This window comes from Rhinolophus ferrumequinum, chromosome 16 (assembly GCF_004115265.2).
Source record: "Rhinolophus ferrumequinum isolate MPI-CBG mRhiFer1 chromosome 16, mRhiFer1_v1.p, whole genome shotgun sequence".
Lineage (NCBI taxonomy): Eukaryota > Metazoa > Chordata > Mammalia > Chiroptera > Rhinolophidae > Rhinolophus > Rhinolophus ferrumequinum.
Genome location: NC_046299.1, coordinates 62,058,985 through 62,074,910, shown reverse-complemented (window position 1 = coordinate 62,074,910; position 15,926 = coordinate 62,058,985). Strand labels below are relative to the sequence as shown.

Genomic DNA, 15,926 nt, shown 5'->3' with positions numbered 1-15,926 from the left:
TTTTAAGCAGGGGTGGCATTTTACCCAGCCCAGCTAGGAGTGGGAATGGCGCGGTTCTGGGTAAGAAGGCCCACTGGGACCTTGGGAAGCATTCTGACCTGAAGTGTACCTTTCTCACCTGGCTCCTTTGGCCTGTGAGCAGGTCACTCCTGCTTTAAAAATTAACCCATTGTTGCCTGAGTCACTTCCACCTCAGTGAGTCCCAGGTCCCTGGGGGTAGGAAAAGGTAAGCCAGCTGTCAGGTCCTGGGTTCCCAGGTGCAGAGTAGAACAGGGCCAGATTATGGGCAGGGCTGCATGTGAGCCCTAACTCCACCCTCCCATGCGGGTGACCCTGGGCAGGACACTAACCTTCTGGCTGTCACTTGGATTTTCAACGCTAAGGCCCAGGATAAGGTCCAAGCCCGCTGCAGCCTCCCCAGTCCATGAGAGCTCCTAGGGCATGAAGTCAGGCTGTGCCAAGCCCTGGAGTCCTGGGCTCCCCAACTCCCAAGATCTCCTGGCCCTCAGGATCCCTGGCACATGTCAGGTCACGTGGGCAGGACCAGGCAAATAGGCCCACAGGCCTCCCACCGCCACAGCCTCTCGGTTTCTGCCATTTCCCACCAGCTGGGAGACATCACCCCAGTCTCCTTCTCTTTTCCCATCCATTCCTGCCCTCCCTCCTTTGAAGAACTGCACCAGCTGAAAAGAAATCCTTAAACCAAAGGAATGAGGTGATAATGGTACAATTTCAGGCACTGTGACGTATTTGGGGACAGGTGGCCACCTGTTCTCCCCTTCCTGAGGCCAGCCCCTTGACACAGTGGCCTACAAGGGAGCTGACACTTAGAAGTACGCTGCGGCCCCTTCTAAAATGCTCAACACCCCGGTACTGAGGTGTACCCCCCTTCTACACAGTGAGCTCAATGAGGTCACGGGTAGCCTCTGTCTCATTCCCCAAGGAATCCACAGAACCTGGCACAGAACGTGGGCTCAGTAAGTTCTGCTTGCTCACGACTGCCCTGCACTGACTGGCCGTGTGCTGCAGGAAAACACCCCCGCCTTCAGCCATCCCTGCTTTGAACCTGAGCCCACCACTTCGAGCTGTCCAACCTGGGCACGTGGCATAGCCGTGCCAAAGGCCTATGGTTTCATCTGTACCACGAGGTGAAGACTCAGCGAGGCTGGGTGACAGGCAGTGTGTGGAACGCAGAAGGCCTCTGATAGTGTCCGTCCCTTCTCTAAACACCCGGCCAATCCCTGTCACTTAGGGCCCCACACTTCATGTCAAGGATTCAGTATATCGCAGCACTGCTTTAAAATAAAGCCATCAAGAGTCCTAGGGGAAATCATGGCAGAGTTCTGAAGAGAGCCTGAACAGAAGGCGAGTATTTTCACAGAAAATTCAGGATCTCCCTCATGCACAGTGCTGAAACTCTGTCCCAAAGTTCAGAGCCCAGATGTGTAGAGATGTGACTCTTAGGAATCAAGCCCTTAAAACCCAGCGCAGCTGCGAGTAGCAAGAAGTCCCAGGCTGCAGTCCGGTGGTCTGCTGGCAGCTGGCAACAGATGTGTCCATGGCTGCCAGTGGGTCCGAGGAGAATGTGGTCCCCACTGTCCCTGGCCTGCGGCTGAGTCCATGGGCCCAGGACAGTTCTTTGGGCTGCAGCTCCTCACTCGGGGGCTGCACTGGAGCAGCCACAGCAGCTGGGGTGCCGCAGAGACTGCATGACAGCTCGAAGCGGCCCCCTCCTGCCCTCGGCAGACAGGCTGTCCTCGCTGGCAGGGGCTTGCTTCAGCTGCTCAAACTGCATCTCCAGGTGCTTCTGGATGGCCACGCCGAGCACCTCAGGGTCCACAGCAGCTCCATACACCTCCCAGGTCATGCCCTCAGCATCCCATCGAACATCCCGCACAGGGGACGGCTCCTCCTCCAGGCTGGATCCCAGAGTTACCTCTGGGAATGTATGCAGGGCCATAGGGGCTTCCAGGGGCGGGCTGGTGGCCACAGCCTTGCACACTGCCATAGGGGCCACCTGTACACCAGCATCCTGGGCTGACATAGGGGATGCCAACACAGGGGCCAAGTCACTGGCTGATGTCATGGTGCACACATCCTTCGTCCTGGCGCCAGTCTCCACAGCTAACCCAGTGGGACCCCAAGGGTGGGCACAGCAGTGGGAATGCCCAGAAAGTGCCCCAGACAACCTACACTGGAACTTCATCCCACGCTGAGCCTGGAGCCCAGACTCACTCACTGATGCCACCAGTTTGGGAAAGGCGAGGATCCCTGGGGCAGGCAGGGCATGGCAGTAGCCACCTGTCCCCACCTCCCCCATGCCACAGACTAGAGCTGCTGGGGGCAGAGCATGGCAGGAGGAGGTAGCCGACTGCCCAGTGGCTTTGGGCCCAGCCTTGGGACTGCTGCTGTGGATGGTTGTGCTGCCCAGGTCCACTGGTGGCACCTGACTCTCTCCCAGTGTCCAGGCTGAGTCCGAAGTCGCATCCTCCAGAGCCAGATCCCTTTCCAGACCTGCAGGGGTCTGACAGCCCTGTCCAGAAGTACTGCGGGGCTGCAGCTGAGCCCTGTGGACTGGTGAGCTGCCGAGAGCTGAGCAGCTGAGGCTGGCCTTCCGAGCACCACTGTGGCCCCGGGTCTGGGTGCTACGGACCAGGTCCGAGTGGCTCCTCTGTACAGCAGCGGCACTGGGGGTCCGCAGGCGACACAGGTCACCACCACCCACGGTAGACACGTTGCCCACAGTGCTGCTCCGCCAGTGGCCCACAGCACTGGGCCGTGGCTGGGGGCTGGGGGCCCATGTCTGCTCCGTGCTCTCAGCCTGGTGCCCCGCTTCCTCTGGGGCCTGAGGACTGGTGCTGGCCTCACCCGGCTGGGCCTGCCATACAGTGCTGCTGGCACTCTTTCGGAGTTCTGGCCTCTGTCCCCTGCCTTCACCCAGCAGGCTGGAAGAGCTCCGGGACAGGGGCTGTGAGCGGGGGCTCAGGGGTGCCTGGGCACCCGGCTCAGGGTGGCTGGTGGTCATGGCTGCCTGCAGGAGAGAGGGAGGGAGAGAGTGGAGTTGAGTTGGGTGACAGCACTTCTGGACTCTGCTGTGGGCTTACAGGGTGCCAGGCACGCTGGGGGGACAAAACACCAAACACTTCACAACAAGGTCATCACACATTATACACAGGAATGACAGTTGAAATATCTAATAACCGGTACCAAGTAATTGGAACCAGCCCGAGAGTCGGGTCCTAGAGACCACCCACCATGCCAGCTGTGGATTCTTTGCTGCTGGATTATGGGGATGGAGGGGAAGCCAGGGGAGAGGCCGCATCTGCTGGGGCCTTGTGGGTAGGGGCTTTGGGACAATAGCTCTTAGTCAGCACAGAAGTATTGCAGTATTTTAATAACCAGTAAAGCTCGACTGGCAAATACTAGCCTGGTTCCTCCCAGGACTGTCAGCATCCATCTGGGTCTGGACTGGGGCCTCCTTTGCACAGAGTGGGGGCCCAGAGTAGGTCTGTGGGATGAAAAAGCAGTAAGTAGAGGACACACTAAAAGCTGTCCCGGGTTCTCTCTGGCCCAGCCTGGCTGAGCTGTCACGTCTCTGAGACTCGTCTTGGCAGCTGTGAAGGGACAGGGGTTTCCTGACCCCCATCTCTGGCTCCAGGGATAGGGAGAGGACGCCTGTACCAGCCGTTCACACGCAGGACTCACTCAGCATTTGTCATTCATTCCACAGCCATATTCTGAACACCTACTGCACAGCAGGCCCTAATTGAGATCCGCCTGTGCCCTGTGAATGGGGTCCCATACCACCAGTCAGACACACCCTCTATAAAGTTTAAATTCCCTCTTGCCAGGTATGTCTGCACTCTCCTTGTCCCTCCTCCCCGCCATTTCTGTCCCTTCCTCCAGCCACACAGACCCCTCTGCCCACTGACCCATCCGGAGCCTTGAGTTAGCACTGATCCCTTCAACCTCAGTGTCTCATCCTGGGGAAGCTTTCCCAAGCTGGGCGGGAAAACATGTGCCATGTTTGGCTGAGCACTGTCTGGCCTGGATGGAAGATTCTGGCCTACCACAGGCCTTGCATCAGCCTGAAGCTGTCAAAGCAGGCCTGGGGCCTGTTCCCCTGTCTGTCCAGCACCCAGCACTGACCTGACACATACCTGGCACTCAGAGAGAGTCTGCTATATGCCTGACCGAGAGAATAAGCAAAAACAAGAGTAAACTACAAAGGAATAGTGCTGAGCACCAAAAACAGGGTCTGAGGGAGGGCATTTCTGAGACAGGAGAGCTCACTTTATGTGATGGATTAGAAAAGGCCCAGCCATGTAAGTCATGCCTGGAGGGAGGAGGGAAAAGGTGCTCAAGGGTGAGCAGAGGGCAGGAAGCCAAGTGTGCAGAGCACCTAAGGCTGGATCTGGGCAGGGCCCCGAAAGAAGTGGGGTCAGGACATCTGGACCAGCTGGCCCTGGCCAAAGCTGTGAACGAGGAACACCACTCTGGGACACCCTGCTCAGCAGGATGGGCTGGAGAAACAGGGCAGGGACAGCAGGCAACAGGTAGAGTTTCGGCAACCCCAAGTCCTGCCCTCCCACCCCTGGGCTGATAAGAATGCCAAAAACCAACCACCTAGGCCAGGAGAGCAAGGCCACCTGAAAGGGAATGTGGGAAGGGCCTTGGTTTCTGTTTAATGACAAACTTCTTGCTGTCCCAGAGCTCAGCAGATGGCTGGTGGCTGTCTAAGCCAACAGTGAGGATGTTTCTGGAGCTATGGTCCCCTGAGAGCTCAAGACTTGTTATGGAGTCCAGTTCAGCACAACTTCCTGCTATGATGAAAAACTCTACTCCGCGCTGTCCAATACAGTAGGCACTGGCCACGTGTGGTTAATGATTACCATACTAGACTGCAGTTCTAGACCCCGTCCTAGTCTGGGCAGGAGTGGCCCACCCTGGCTGCTCTTTGGGGCCAACACCAGACTGGCCCTTGGAAGGGTCAGGAAAAGGATGAGTAGCCAAGAGAGACTAGGATCCAGGCCCCACCCTCAAGGAGCTGTATGATGGACATATACACAAAGGACAACAAAGCCAATAAGAGTCAGGGCGATGATGATGATGGCTCCCAGTACCGAATCACCCACCATGTGCCAGGATGTGCCACATCCCTTCCAGCACATTTACTTGTCAGAGCAAATTCATGAGATACATCATCATTCCCATTCTATAGACGAGACGGCCAAAGCTCAGAGAAGTTTAGTGACTCACCTAAGGGCACACAGCTGGTGAGTGGCTAAGCTAGGAATCAAACCCAGGAATGTCTATGGTTCTCTGTGCCCCACTCTGTCTGGGCAGAACTTTATCCCGGATGCTCTCACCCTCCACTGTCATCACCTTTTTACTTACCCAGTGCCCTGACTCACTGGAGCCCAGCACCCAGCACAGTGTCTGGCACTCGCAATGGTGCCCAAGACATGCCAGTAGAACACGTAAGTAAGTGGGAACAAAGCTTGGATCCCCCACCCCACCTGCTTCTAGCAGCTTCTTAGGCTGCCTGGAGTGAGGAGGGCAGGAGGTGCTCCTGCTGGCTGGGAAGGCCGTGGTCACCAACAGCCCCTAGAAGACAGACAATCAGCCAGCTGCAGATCCAAGAATGCCGAGGCGGCCTCCTCTGGACAGCCTACACAGCGTCTGGCTGAGCTCCACCTCCCTCAGACCCTCCTAGGGAGCAAGACCATAAAGAGCCAAGCCACGGCCTGGTTTCCCTGAGGAAACAGGTGGAATGAGGCTGCGGTACCCTCAGACCCCACCAGGAGCGAGTGAGAAACCATCAGTGACAAGGGTCCCCCTGTGCTTGCCTCATCAGGTGGCTGCCCAGTACCCAGGGCTAGTCACGACCCAGAGACAGCAGTGACCACAGAGGCCCCAGAGGGGTAGGGGATATGTATCTGTTGCTTCTCTCCCTTATCCTATTCCACAGGTGGCAGGGGACAAAACTGAGACCTGAAGCTGCTCAGAAATGTCAAAGAACCCACAGCTGAACCCCAACAGGGTGAGTATTCGTTCCTCTTACAACCTGGCCTTCCCAGCTCTGAGGGAGGGAAGGCCTCTGAGGGAAGTCACCCAGGTTATTCCTCAGGAAAGGAGGTTTCCCACACCCCTTATCTCAAAGAAGATGGGTCCTGCAGGGAGTGGTGGGAGCTGACCAAATGTGCCCTGGAGCCACAGGTGAGCAGGTGGGGCGGGGGGTCTTCCCCTTCCTGCGTCAGTGCCTGCAGGTGGACATCTAACTGCTCTGGGCCTCACTCTCCCCAATCTGCAAAACAGAAGTAAACCCGTACCCTGCGGGTTGTTGTGAAGACTAAATGTGATGGCATATGGACTGTCCGGAACGGAGATTGTTAATAATAATCTTTTCTTCCCCCTTCCAACAGGAGTGACTTCTGCTCAAGGTACCATAGGAACTAGTGGGGGGGAGGCCCTTTTAGGAAACCATGGAGACACCCCATAGGTCGGCCTAATCTTGCGTCCCAATCCTCCCTACCTTCATCCCATCCTAGGACATAGTCACCACCAGTGTCCCCAATGTCTTCATCACCACACTAAGTTTCCCAGTCTATTTCAAACCTTCATTTGGGGGGACACACATGCACATGCAGGCACACGTGCATGGGCACACACAAGTTTAAAGTCTGCATTCTAAATGCCCAGGAAACCATGGGAAAGCCTCTGGCTTCACCCTGGGAAGATGTTTTAGCACAAGCTAAAAGGCACATAGGGGTATCCAAGATCCCTAGTGTTCTTTGGATGATACTTTAATGTTCGCTCTCCTGCCCCATTTCATGTCAAAGTTGGGACGTGGCCAATGCCCTGTGGCCAGTGCAGGACTGCCCTGTTGCCTCGGTTCTGCGTGTCAGTAAGTGGAGGAGCAGCCAGCTTCACATGCAGCAATCAACCAATGTCACTCTCAGTAAAAGCTCCCAGTTCTGCAGAAACTTCCAGACAGCCAAACAGACTGCTCGGTCACTTGGTCAGAGATTCCAACTCTTGCTATGTCACCCCAGCACAGATGCACAGGCCTTTTGGTGTGTACCAAGGGGGACAACCAAGGCCACCGCACGCAGGCCCCATCTCAGACCACACTTGTGGCATCCACATAAGCCCCCTCGTAAGGGACACACAACTGGATGATGAGTTCTGCTTCCAGCAAAACCAAAACAGGAAAGGCAAGCCCACGTGGTCAGAAGGGGAAGCTGCTCAAATGTTAAAATAGGGACCTTAGTACCCAGGGACCAGGTAAAGTAACACACCTCATAAATCCCTCATTGCAGAGTGGGGGCGTGGCAACCTTCAGCAGGTGGTCTGACCCACACCAGCAGGGCCTGGGAGCCTGACAGGGAGCTCAAGGCCAAAGTTGGGCAATGAAGCAGGGAACACTCCTGAGAGGGAGTGTTGAGAGGGGACAAAGCTTGCCCATCACAGAGAAGGGCCTTTAAGAACCAGGTGCCCAGAAACAAGCTGTGCCAGGAAAGGGTTCTAGGGTAACTGTGGACCCAAGGACCCAGCTCTGCTCACCAGACAGAAGCCCAAGCCCCCATCAACTTCAGAGCTTCTTCACCTGAGGAGGATTTGCCCCCACTTCCCAGGAGACACCTGAGGTGGAGAAGGTAAGCCTCCAGGCCCTGCTGCCCCAAACCAGAAGCATCCCCAGTGGCTGTCGTGTCCCTACTTGCATGCTCAGGGGCACCAGTGCACTGCCATGGGCCCGCACCCCACCCGCAGACACACCAGAGGTGGACGCACAGGCCCTTTTGCTGGGGAGACTGCAGGAAACAACGTCTACACAGCTGCATCTGCAAACCAATCCTACAGGCCGCCTCTGACTGCCGGGCCAAAGGCCTGAACACACACCAGACCACACATCCTTCCCAGGGCTGGGTTCCCTTCTCCGCCCCTCTCGCTCAGAGCCCACCCGGACTCAGGGAGAAGGTCAACACGCTCCCCAAACTGGGCTGCAGACCTTGCCAGCAGCAAGGACAGCAGCTGAAGGAAGATGGGGCTGTGTGGCCAGGGGGTAGGGAGGAGGGCAGGAGAGTAAGAGGGAAGGGAGGTTTGGGGCTGAGGGCGGAAAGTGCGGTGGTACGGAGGGAGGGCACAGGGAGGGGGATTGGGAGCAGAAAGAAGCCGTAGGAGCAGGGGTGAGTGCAGAGGGAGAGGGGTCCTGGGCAGAGTAAATGGGAGGATGGGCAGAGGAGACACAGGCGAGGGCATGGGACAGGCAGTAAAAGGAGACACGGGAGAAGGGATGCGGCCCTGGGGGTCGCCGAGACCTGGGCAGGGGACGGGATGCAGAGAGTCCGAGAGCACAGAGAGGTGAGGTGCGGGGTTCCGGGGCGCAGGCAGGGGAGGCAGCGCCCATGTCAGCCCACCCCCCACGGGCACGCGCTGAGCCGGCCTCTCACCCTCTCGCCCGCCCCGGGCCGCGCCGGCCGGCGGAAGCGCTTCTCCTGCGGCCGCCACAGGTGCCGGTTCAGCGGCCCAAGATGGAGCCGGACCTGGCCGGGGCCGAAGACGCCGCCAGCCGCCGGCCGCCCGACCCGCCGAGGGCACCCGGGAGGAGGGCCGGGGGGCGGCGGCCCCGCTCACCTGGGCCCGCCCCGCGCTCCACCGCCTGCGTCAGCGTCCGGCCCCGCCCCCGACGCCGCCCCCGTCCGCTCCCCGTCGCCCTGCCCCTCAGCCCTGCTGCCTCCCTCACACGCCCCGCACTGAGGTCTGCAGCCCCCCTGGGGACCCCTCCTCACGGCCCCGCCCCATGTCCTTCGTCACTCTGGCTCCGCCCTTCACAAGTCGCGGGCATCCGACTCTGCCTTCGAAACCCCTAAGCTCTAGGGCCCCGACCCTTCCAGCCCCACCCTTACGGACCCCCATTCCCCTAGCCCTGGACTGCAAGTCCCAACCTCCTGGACCCCAAGCTCGACCCCGTCCTTCGAGCTCTGCCTCCCTGGCCCCTCCCCGCCCGGCCTGGTATGAGCCCTCCGCCCAACCTCCTAGGCTCCAGCCCCAGAGTTGCGTGCTCAGCCCCGCCACCAAGGCCTATATTCTCCCATCCCTTTCCTCGCCCGTGCCTCTATCCCCACCTTTGCCTCCCAACCCAACCCAACTCCGGGCATTCAATCTCCAGTCCACCCCCATGGACCCCCAACAGCCGGCGTGCGTAATAGCAGTGCGGAGGTGAGATGACCCCACCCAAAGCCCGCACCCCTTCCCGCGGCTCCTGCAGCCCCAAAACGCCCTCCCTCGCTCCCACCCCACCCCACGAGTCTGGAGCCGGTCCAGACCCTGGGAACACTGGGTCACGCCCTGCCAGACCGGCGGAGGCCTGAGGGCTGCTCAGTTCTCTCAGCCTCCCCCCAATCTCGGACAGCCGCTGGCTGGGCTCTGGGCACACAGATTCTCAACAGGCGGCCACCCTTCCAGCCTTGCCCCCGACCCCTTACACCCTCAAGGGGGCTCCTACCACCCACCCCCAAGGGCCACGTGATAAGAAGAGCTTGTCCTATCTCTGGGCCCCAGTCTCCGAGATTTGGGTCCCAATGTCAGCCCTCCTCTGTTGACCCCAGCTCCAAGGACCCCTGATTTGCTTGACCAGCCGTTTGCTGAGAGGTCTGCACCCCCTCTGGTCCAGTGACCCGGAAGCCAACACCATCTCAACACCTCCAGTTTGAGAAGTCCTTAGGCCCCAGCCTCAACTCTGGCAGCCATGTGCTGCCACTGGAGCATCAGGATGGGGTCTACAGAAAGCCCCGCACTCCTGGGAGCCAGACGAGATGGAAAGCCCAGGGAGTGCACTACTCATTTCCCCATAGTTCCCCTCCCCGAGCACCTGGCCCGGGACAGGGTGTGCAGTGCGATGCTGCAGAAGCGCCCAGCCAGCCCATGCCCCGCCCCCCTCAGTACCCCTGTCTGTAGCTCCGAGCTGCTCCTCATCAGTTTGCCTCATGGACCCAAGGAGGCAACAGACACTGCCACGGCAGGCACAGCATTTGGCCCTGCGGTCATACCCTCATGCTTCCCTGCATGGCTTTGAACCATAGGCACCACCGCCAGCTCCCCGCAGCCTGTGATCCTGCTTCTTAAGGCCTGGAAAGGTTGGTCCTATCTTCTCTGCCCCTCCACCCATGGTCAGTTACAGCTTCAAGTTGGGGACTCACTAACTGGTGCAGTGGGTGGGTTCTACTCAGGAAGACTCTTTCCAGTCGGGCCTTAGCACACAATCCCAGAGCCTGACAGATGGCTGCTCCGGGGGCCTGAGCACTGGAGGCTAACAGAGGTGTCCAAGTAGAGGCTCCAGGACTTGGCCTCCCCACCACACACAGCCTGGCAGGAAGAATCCTGCCCAAGTGGGCAAATATGGGATTTGTTTGCCGAAGACACCACCTACTCCTGCCCTGCCCAGGAGTTAGGACCCCTTCTTCCTCCACATCTCAGAAATTTTACTCATTGTGTGTTTTTAGGGAAGTCAACTGAGCACCAAGAAGGGATGAGCTACGTGGGGTTACACAGAATTGGTGCCAGATCTGAGGCTCAAACCTGGGGCTTCCAGCTCCCTGAGCATCCGAGAGCCCTCCAAGCTCCTCACCTGAGTGTTTCAAGGAGGCCTGTTTGGAGCTGGGTGACAGCAAAGGTCTGCCACACTGCAGACACAGCCTGGCTGAACCAGCCACCAGGGTCCTGAGCATCGCTCTGACCTCGGCCCCTTGTCCAATTGGTCTTCTTCTCACATTTGTAGCTTGTCGAGGAAGGTCCTCTGGCTGCCCAGGGAGAGCCCAGGATGGGGAGTCAGACATGAATTGCAATCCCGATCCCCCACCCACCCTTTCACTGGTTCTTCACTCCCACACCCAAGCAACACTGTTCGTCTCTCTGGGTGTCGGTTCCCTCATCTGCAGAGTGGCAATAATTACACTTGCCTCACAGGGCTGTGGTGAAGATGGGATTTGTGAAAGTGTTGTGTAGAGTGCCCTTGCTGCTATCAGTCATTTGATCAAATATTTATTGAGCTCCTCTTGTGTCAGGTTCTGGAGATACAAGCCAGGACTGCATTATGTTGGGGTAGGAGTGGGGTTTGTTGGTTGCTTTGGTAGAGAGGAGGCTCTGGCTTAGGACCCCAAGTCCAAGTGCCATTTCCTGAGACTTAGAACCCTGACAGAAGAGGAGCAAGTATGGCGTTCTCAGGAGTCCAGGGAGGGTGCACTGGGATGGGGGAGACACCAGGTGGAGAGGCGAGTAGGACTGGAGTTTCCTAGGAGGTCTGGGCATCCCGGGCACAGGGGTCCCTGAAGTCACAGGAATGGATAAGGTCTTCAGGGAGAGTGTGGAGGAAAGGTTCTAGGACCCATCTGTGAGTAACGAGATAGCAAAGGACTGAGAGGGAGCAGCCAGAAAAGAAAGAGGGAAACTGGGACATCGCTGTGACCCATGGCACTCAGAGCAACCAGCTTCAACGAGGTGATGGAACAGAAGCCACTGGAGCAGACTGAGGGGTGAGTTGGAGGGGAGAATCGAAGTTAGCGCAGGTGAAGACAACTTTTAAGCATGAGCATAAAGGGGAGAAGAAAGAAAGGTGTCACTTGGGAGGGGATGTGCGGTCAAGAGAGATTTTTTTTTGGCTCTGTTTTATGGTTTGCTTTTTAATATCCCTGCCTGTAGATCTGAGCTGCCCCTCACCACTTTGCCTCATGCCTCAAGGAGTAGGATTCCTTGATTTCAAGCAACAGAAAACAACTCTGCTTAAGTTGAGCAAAAGGGGAATGTGTTGGAAGCCTGCAGGGAGCTCAGAATGGAAACTTATGCTGGAGTTTCCCCTTGGTTCTTCAACACAGGATACACGGGACTCCAGACCTGGGCAGCAGGAACCGCTCCGCAGTTTCACCGTGCCACCGCCACCGAAGGAAGGATTCCAGTTGTTTGTCCTTCGTGTGCCTGGCAGCTCAAATTCAGGGTCTCACGGGAGCAAGAGCCCACTTGGCTGAGCTACAGCCATGTGCCCTCTGTCCTTGGATGGTGAGAGGAACACCTGGCCGAATGCATCTCTAAGAGCACCCTTGGCCCACCAGGAACGCACACACACGTTTCCCCAAAAGGAGAAGTGGAATCTGGGTGGCCAAACACAGACAGATCCACTGCACATTGTAACAAATTGAGCATATTTGAGAGCGGGAGAAGGACCCATAGAGCAGGAGTGGATGAAGAACAGGAAGGAGTGGGAACCACAGCTGGCATAAGGTCCCGATGGGCTGGGATCCAGAATGTGTGATCCACGTCGGGGCGGCCTCTCTATGAAGCGAGAAGAAATGATGGGGGTAGTCCTAAATAATTTAGTAGGGTTGGAAATTGAAGTTTGATGGTTTCTGTTTTCTCTGTGAAATAAAATGCAAGCTCATAGGCTGAGACAGAAAGGGGAAGATGGAAAGGTTGGAAGAGTGAGGAGAGCGGAAGAGGTTTGGAGTAGTCATTGCAGAGAGTGGAATTGCCTGTTGGCCAAAGAAGTCCAGTAGAAGATTGCCAGGCAATATTGTAGCCTATGCAAGATTTGTGACCAGCAATAATATACCCCAGAAAGAGCCTTCATCAAAGACAAACAAGTTTTCATTAGGACTCACAGTTGTAAGAGAGCAAAAGAGAGTCAAAGGCTACAGCCTTCTGGATGGTGGTGGCCAGGACGACACTTGAACTGGCTGAGCACTTCTGCTCTCACCAGGTGAGCTGTTGGCTCACCAAGAGTCAGTTGCATTTGTACCAAAGTTACTTATTCCAACTGTACATGTTGTAATTATGCAATTTAACTAAATAGCACATAAACTGATGGAATATGAATATGGAGAGAAAGTTTTGTTCCTGTGAAAACTAGGTTAAATGCTTTGGAAAGTGAGTCACAGAAACTGATGTCAGTTAAGTGTGTTAAGTGTGGGGAAGGCAACCAGAAAAAGAAAGAATAGGAGGAACGTCCTAACAATCTTAACAAACTCTGAGTCAGATTGCTTCCCAACTGTCTTTAAGTTAACTGCCTTGCCTATTAACCAACCATTTACAGACTTGAATGCTAAATTAAAGGGCTAATATTGTATAGTTTAGGCAAATGAGAGAATTTGTTGAACCCAGCTTCAGGCATTGCTAAAGCCAAAGGCTCAGACATGAGGACAGAGCTCTGTCTGCGCCTCCTTCCCTCTGATTCTCTCTGGATTAGATTCATCCTGACATAGGCTCTCTTTTCTTGGGAACCAGTTTCTGGAAGCCCCAAATCTACATCCTCACATCTCTGGATCCACAAATCAAATCTGACTGACCCTGCTTGACAATCCTGGGACAGAGGAAGAAAGCTCTTGGATTGGCCAACCTGTGTCACATTGCTCGCTCTGGGAGGGTGGGAGCACTGTACGAGGACTGACAGCCCCTCCTGGGTCACAGAGTGGTGGAAGGGCAAGATGCTGTTGCCAGACTAACGGGAAAGTGACAATGAGCTGGCCTCAAACACAGACAACCACGTGGGTGCACCTCTGGGAGTCTCAGAAAGGGAGACACTGAAAGTTTGAATGTGTCACTGTGTCCTCAATGCCTAAGGAAGAGAGAATTGTCACTAGTTGAACAGTATCTGTTCTTCAGACCAAAAAGTCCCTAGACTGTGAGAGACTCCTCTAACCATAAGATCCTTAAGTGAAGAAGACACTGAATTCCCAGGGCTGGCATTTAATAGATGCTCACAGAAAGAAAACAGAGGGAGAAGGAGAGGGAGAGGGAGAGGGAGAGGGGGAAGAAGGAAGGAAAGAAGGAAGGAAGGAAGGAAGGAAGGAAGGAAGGAAGGAAGGAAGGAAGGAAGGAAGGAAGGAAGGAAGTTTATCCAGGAACACCTATTGCCACTCAGTTTCATCCACAAATATTTTACTGAGTCCCTAGTAAGTGCCAGTCCTAGGCAGTTGGGAACACAGGCCAAATCAGAGGTGCCTTAAGCTGGAGCCTGTGTGATGGGGGATTCAAAGACAGCAATGACAGCCACACGGGCAGACAGACAGTGATTAAAGGAAACAGAAGGGGCTGGGGCACACACAGAAGAGGCCCTGTAGTAGACACCTGTTGTTTTTTAGCTCCCCACCGTTTATCCCCTCATTTCATTTGGGGGATCACCCCAAGACAGAGACTGCTAGCTGTCCCCCAATACTAATTCTCCCTTTCTATAGTAATAGAACTCCTCTAGCTGAGAACATATGTGCTCAGAATAGAGACCACCTGCAGACAGTTGGGAAAGTAACTTCTGTCTTGCTTAAGCCAATCAAATTTGAAGTCTCCCAGCAGCTCAACCTACATTCTAAAAACTACTCACCCTCTCTCCTCTACACCCATGTGCTTTGGGTGGGTCTCCGAGGAGAAGCGTACGACGAGGCCCACTCACTGCTTCTCATTATCCTGGCCACAGAAATTGTTCAGCATAAGCATGTGTCCCACTTAGAGCCAATGACATGCAGTAAAGCATTTCTCTGGCAGTCCTGAGAAGGAGACTCACTCTTTTCCTTAAGGGGATGTAGAGACTGAAGCCACCATCTTACTCAAAGCCTGACACTGAGCCAACCCAGAGGGTGACAAGTCAGATCCTTAGTATATATGAGTCTTGCATCCGGTAAAGGCTGAAGCTGGTCTCATCCCTTGACTTCTCAACTAAGCCAATAAATATCCTTTTTGTTGAAATTACTTTAGGTTAAATTCCCATCCCTTGGTCCCAAAAGCAGCCTGTGTGACAGTGTTCAGCCAAGCCTGGTAGTATTGTGGAGGCAACACGGAAAGCAGATGCCTGAGTTCAGTCTTGCAAGGTAAGTCAGAGACCATCTGAAGCTGCTTGGGTGGGAAATGGGTTTATTATAGGGATACATGTAGATTTCAACCAGAATTGGAAAGTCCTCAGGAACAAGCAAGACAGACATAGAAATACCCATTGCTGCATCGCATCCAACCTGATGGTTGTCCTCTGCTCTGCTGTTTCTACCAGCTAGCTCGCGCCCTCTGCTGGCACATAATTTCTGCTAATTGGCTACTTGAAGCACCAAGTCCCCAGCAGCTCATGGAGGCGTCTCTTAAGCATCCTTCTTACTTCTTCCCCTGTGGCTAGCTGCCTCCCTCCTGCCATTTGTCCCAATTCCCAGTTACACAAGAGAAATCTGACAGACATAGGTCATCTTTAATGTCAGAAGGAAACTGCCAGCCTATGGATTTAGGATTTAGCACCTGGTTCAGGTGCCCTCTCCCATCCAGCAGTCACGTGGTCTAAAACATTTCCACCTACTGGCTGTCCCCTCTGCTAGGGCTGCTGGCATGGCAGGTACCACTGCTGACATGTATGTCTACACAGAAATATGTTAGCCCATATTCTTTTGACTTCAAGGGACAGAAACTCAACTCAAATTGGCTAAAACCCCAAAAGGATTTTTCTTTGGCGCTTGTAAGTCAAGAGTTCGAGGCAGTCAGGCTTGGCTAGAGCCACAGGCCTGAGTGATGTCATCAGAACCTGGCATCTCTCCATCTCTTTTAGGTAGACTTTGCATATGTAGTTGGCTCTCAGCAGCTCTGGGATGATATCCTCACAGCCAAGCTATTGTATAGCTATGATTGTTATAATCGCTCCCAACAGTTTCCCCAAAATCCTAGGTCTGAGTCATAGTAAACGAGTGTGAGTCACTGCCCAGCTCTTATCCCATTACTGTGGCCTAAGGGACGTGATGCTCTGACTGCTGAGCTCTGGATCAAGCCTAGTCCGTAGTTAATGCCTGGGAACATTTGGATTCCCAACTCTCGTCATGAGGCCACTAACACAGTCCTTGACTAGAGGGGAAGTGTTTGTGCCAATTCAGGCCTAGGTCGTGGTTCATCACTATCTGATCATGACCTTG

At 55.2% G+C, this 15,926-nt stretch overlaps 1 protein-coding gene across 1 annotated transcript; it reads right to left on the bottom strand.

The window, feature by feature from the left end:
* Nucleotides 1-920: 920 nt before the first annotated feature.
* GPRIN2 (G protein regulated inducer of neurite outgrowth 2) lies at nt 921-8,621 on the bottom strand. Its single transcript, XM_033129674.1, has 2 exons — nt 8,454-8,621; nt 921-3,031 (listed from the first exon to the last, which is right to left on the bottom strand). The coding sequence occupies exon 2, from the start codon at nt 3,023-3,025 to the stop codon at nt 1,655-1,657; it is 1,371 nt and encodes a 456-aa protein (XP_032985565.1). The 5' UTR covers nt 3,026-3,031; nt 8,454-8,621; the 3' UTR covers nt 921-1,654.
* Between the last annotated feature and the right edge of the window lie 7,305 nt (nt 8,622-15,926).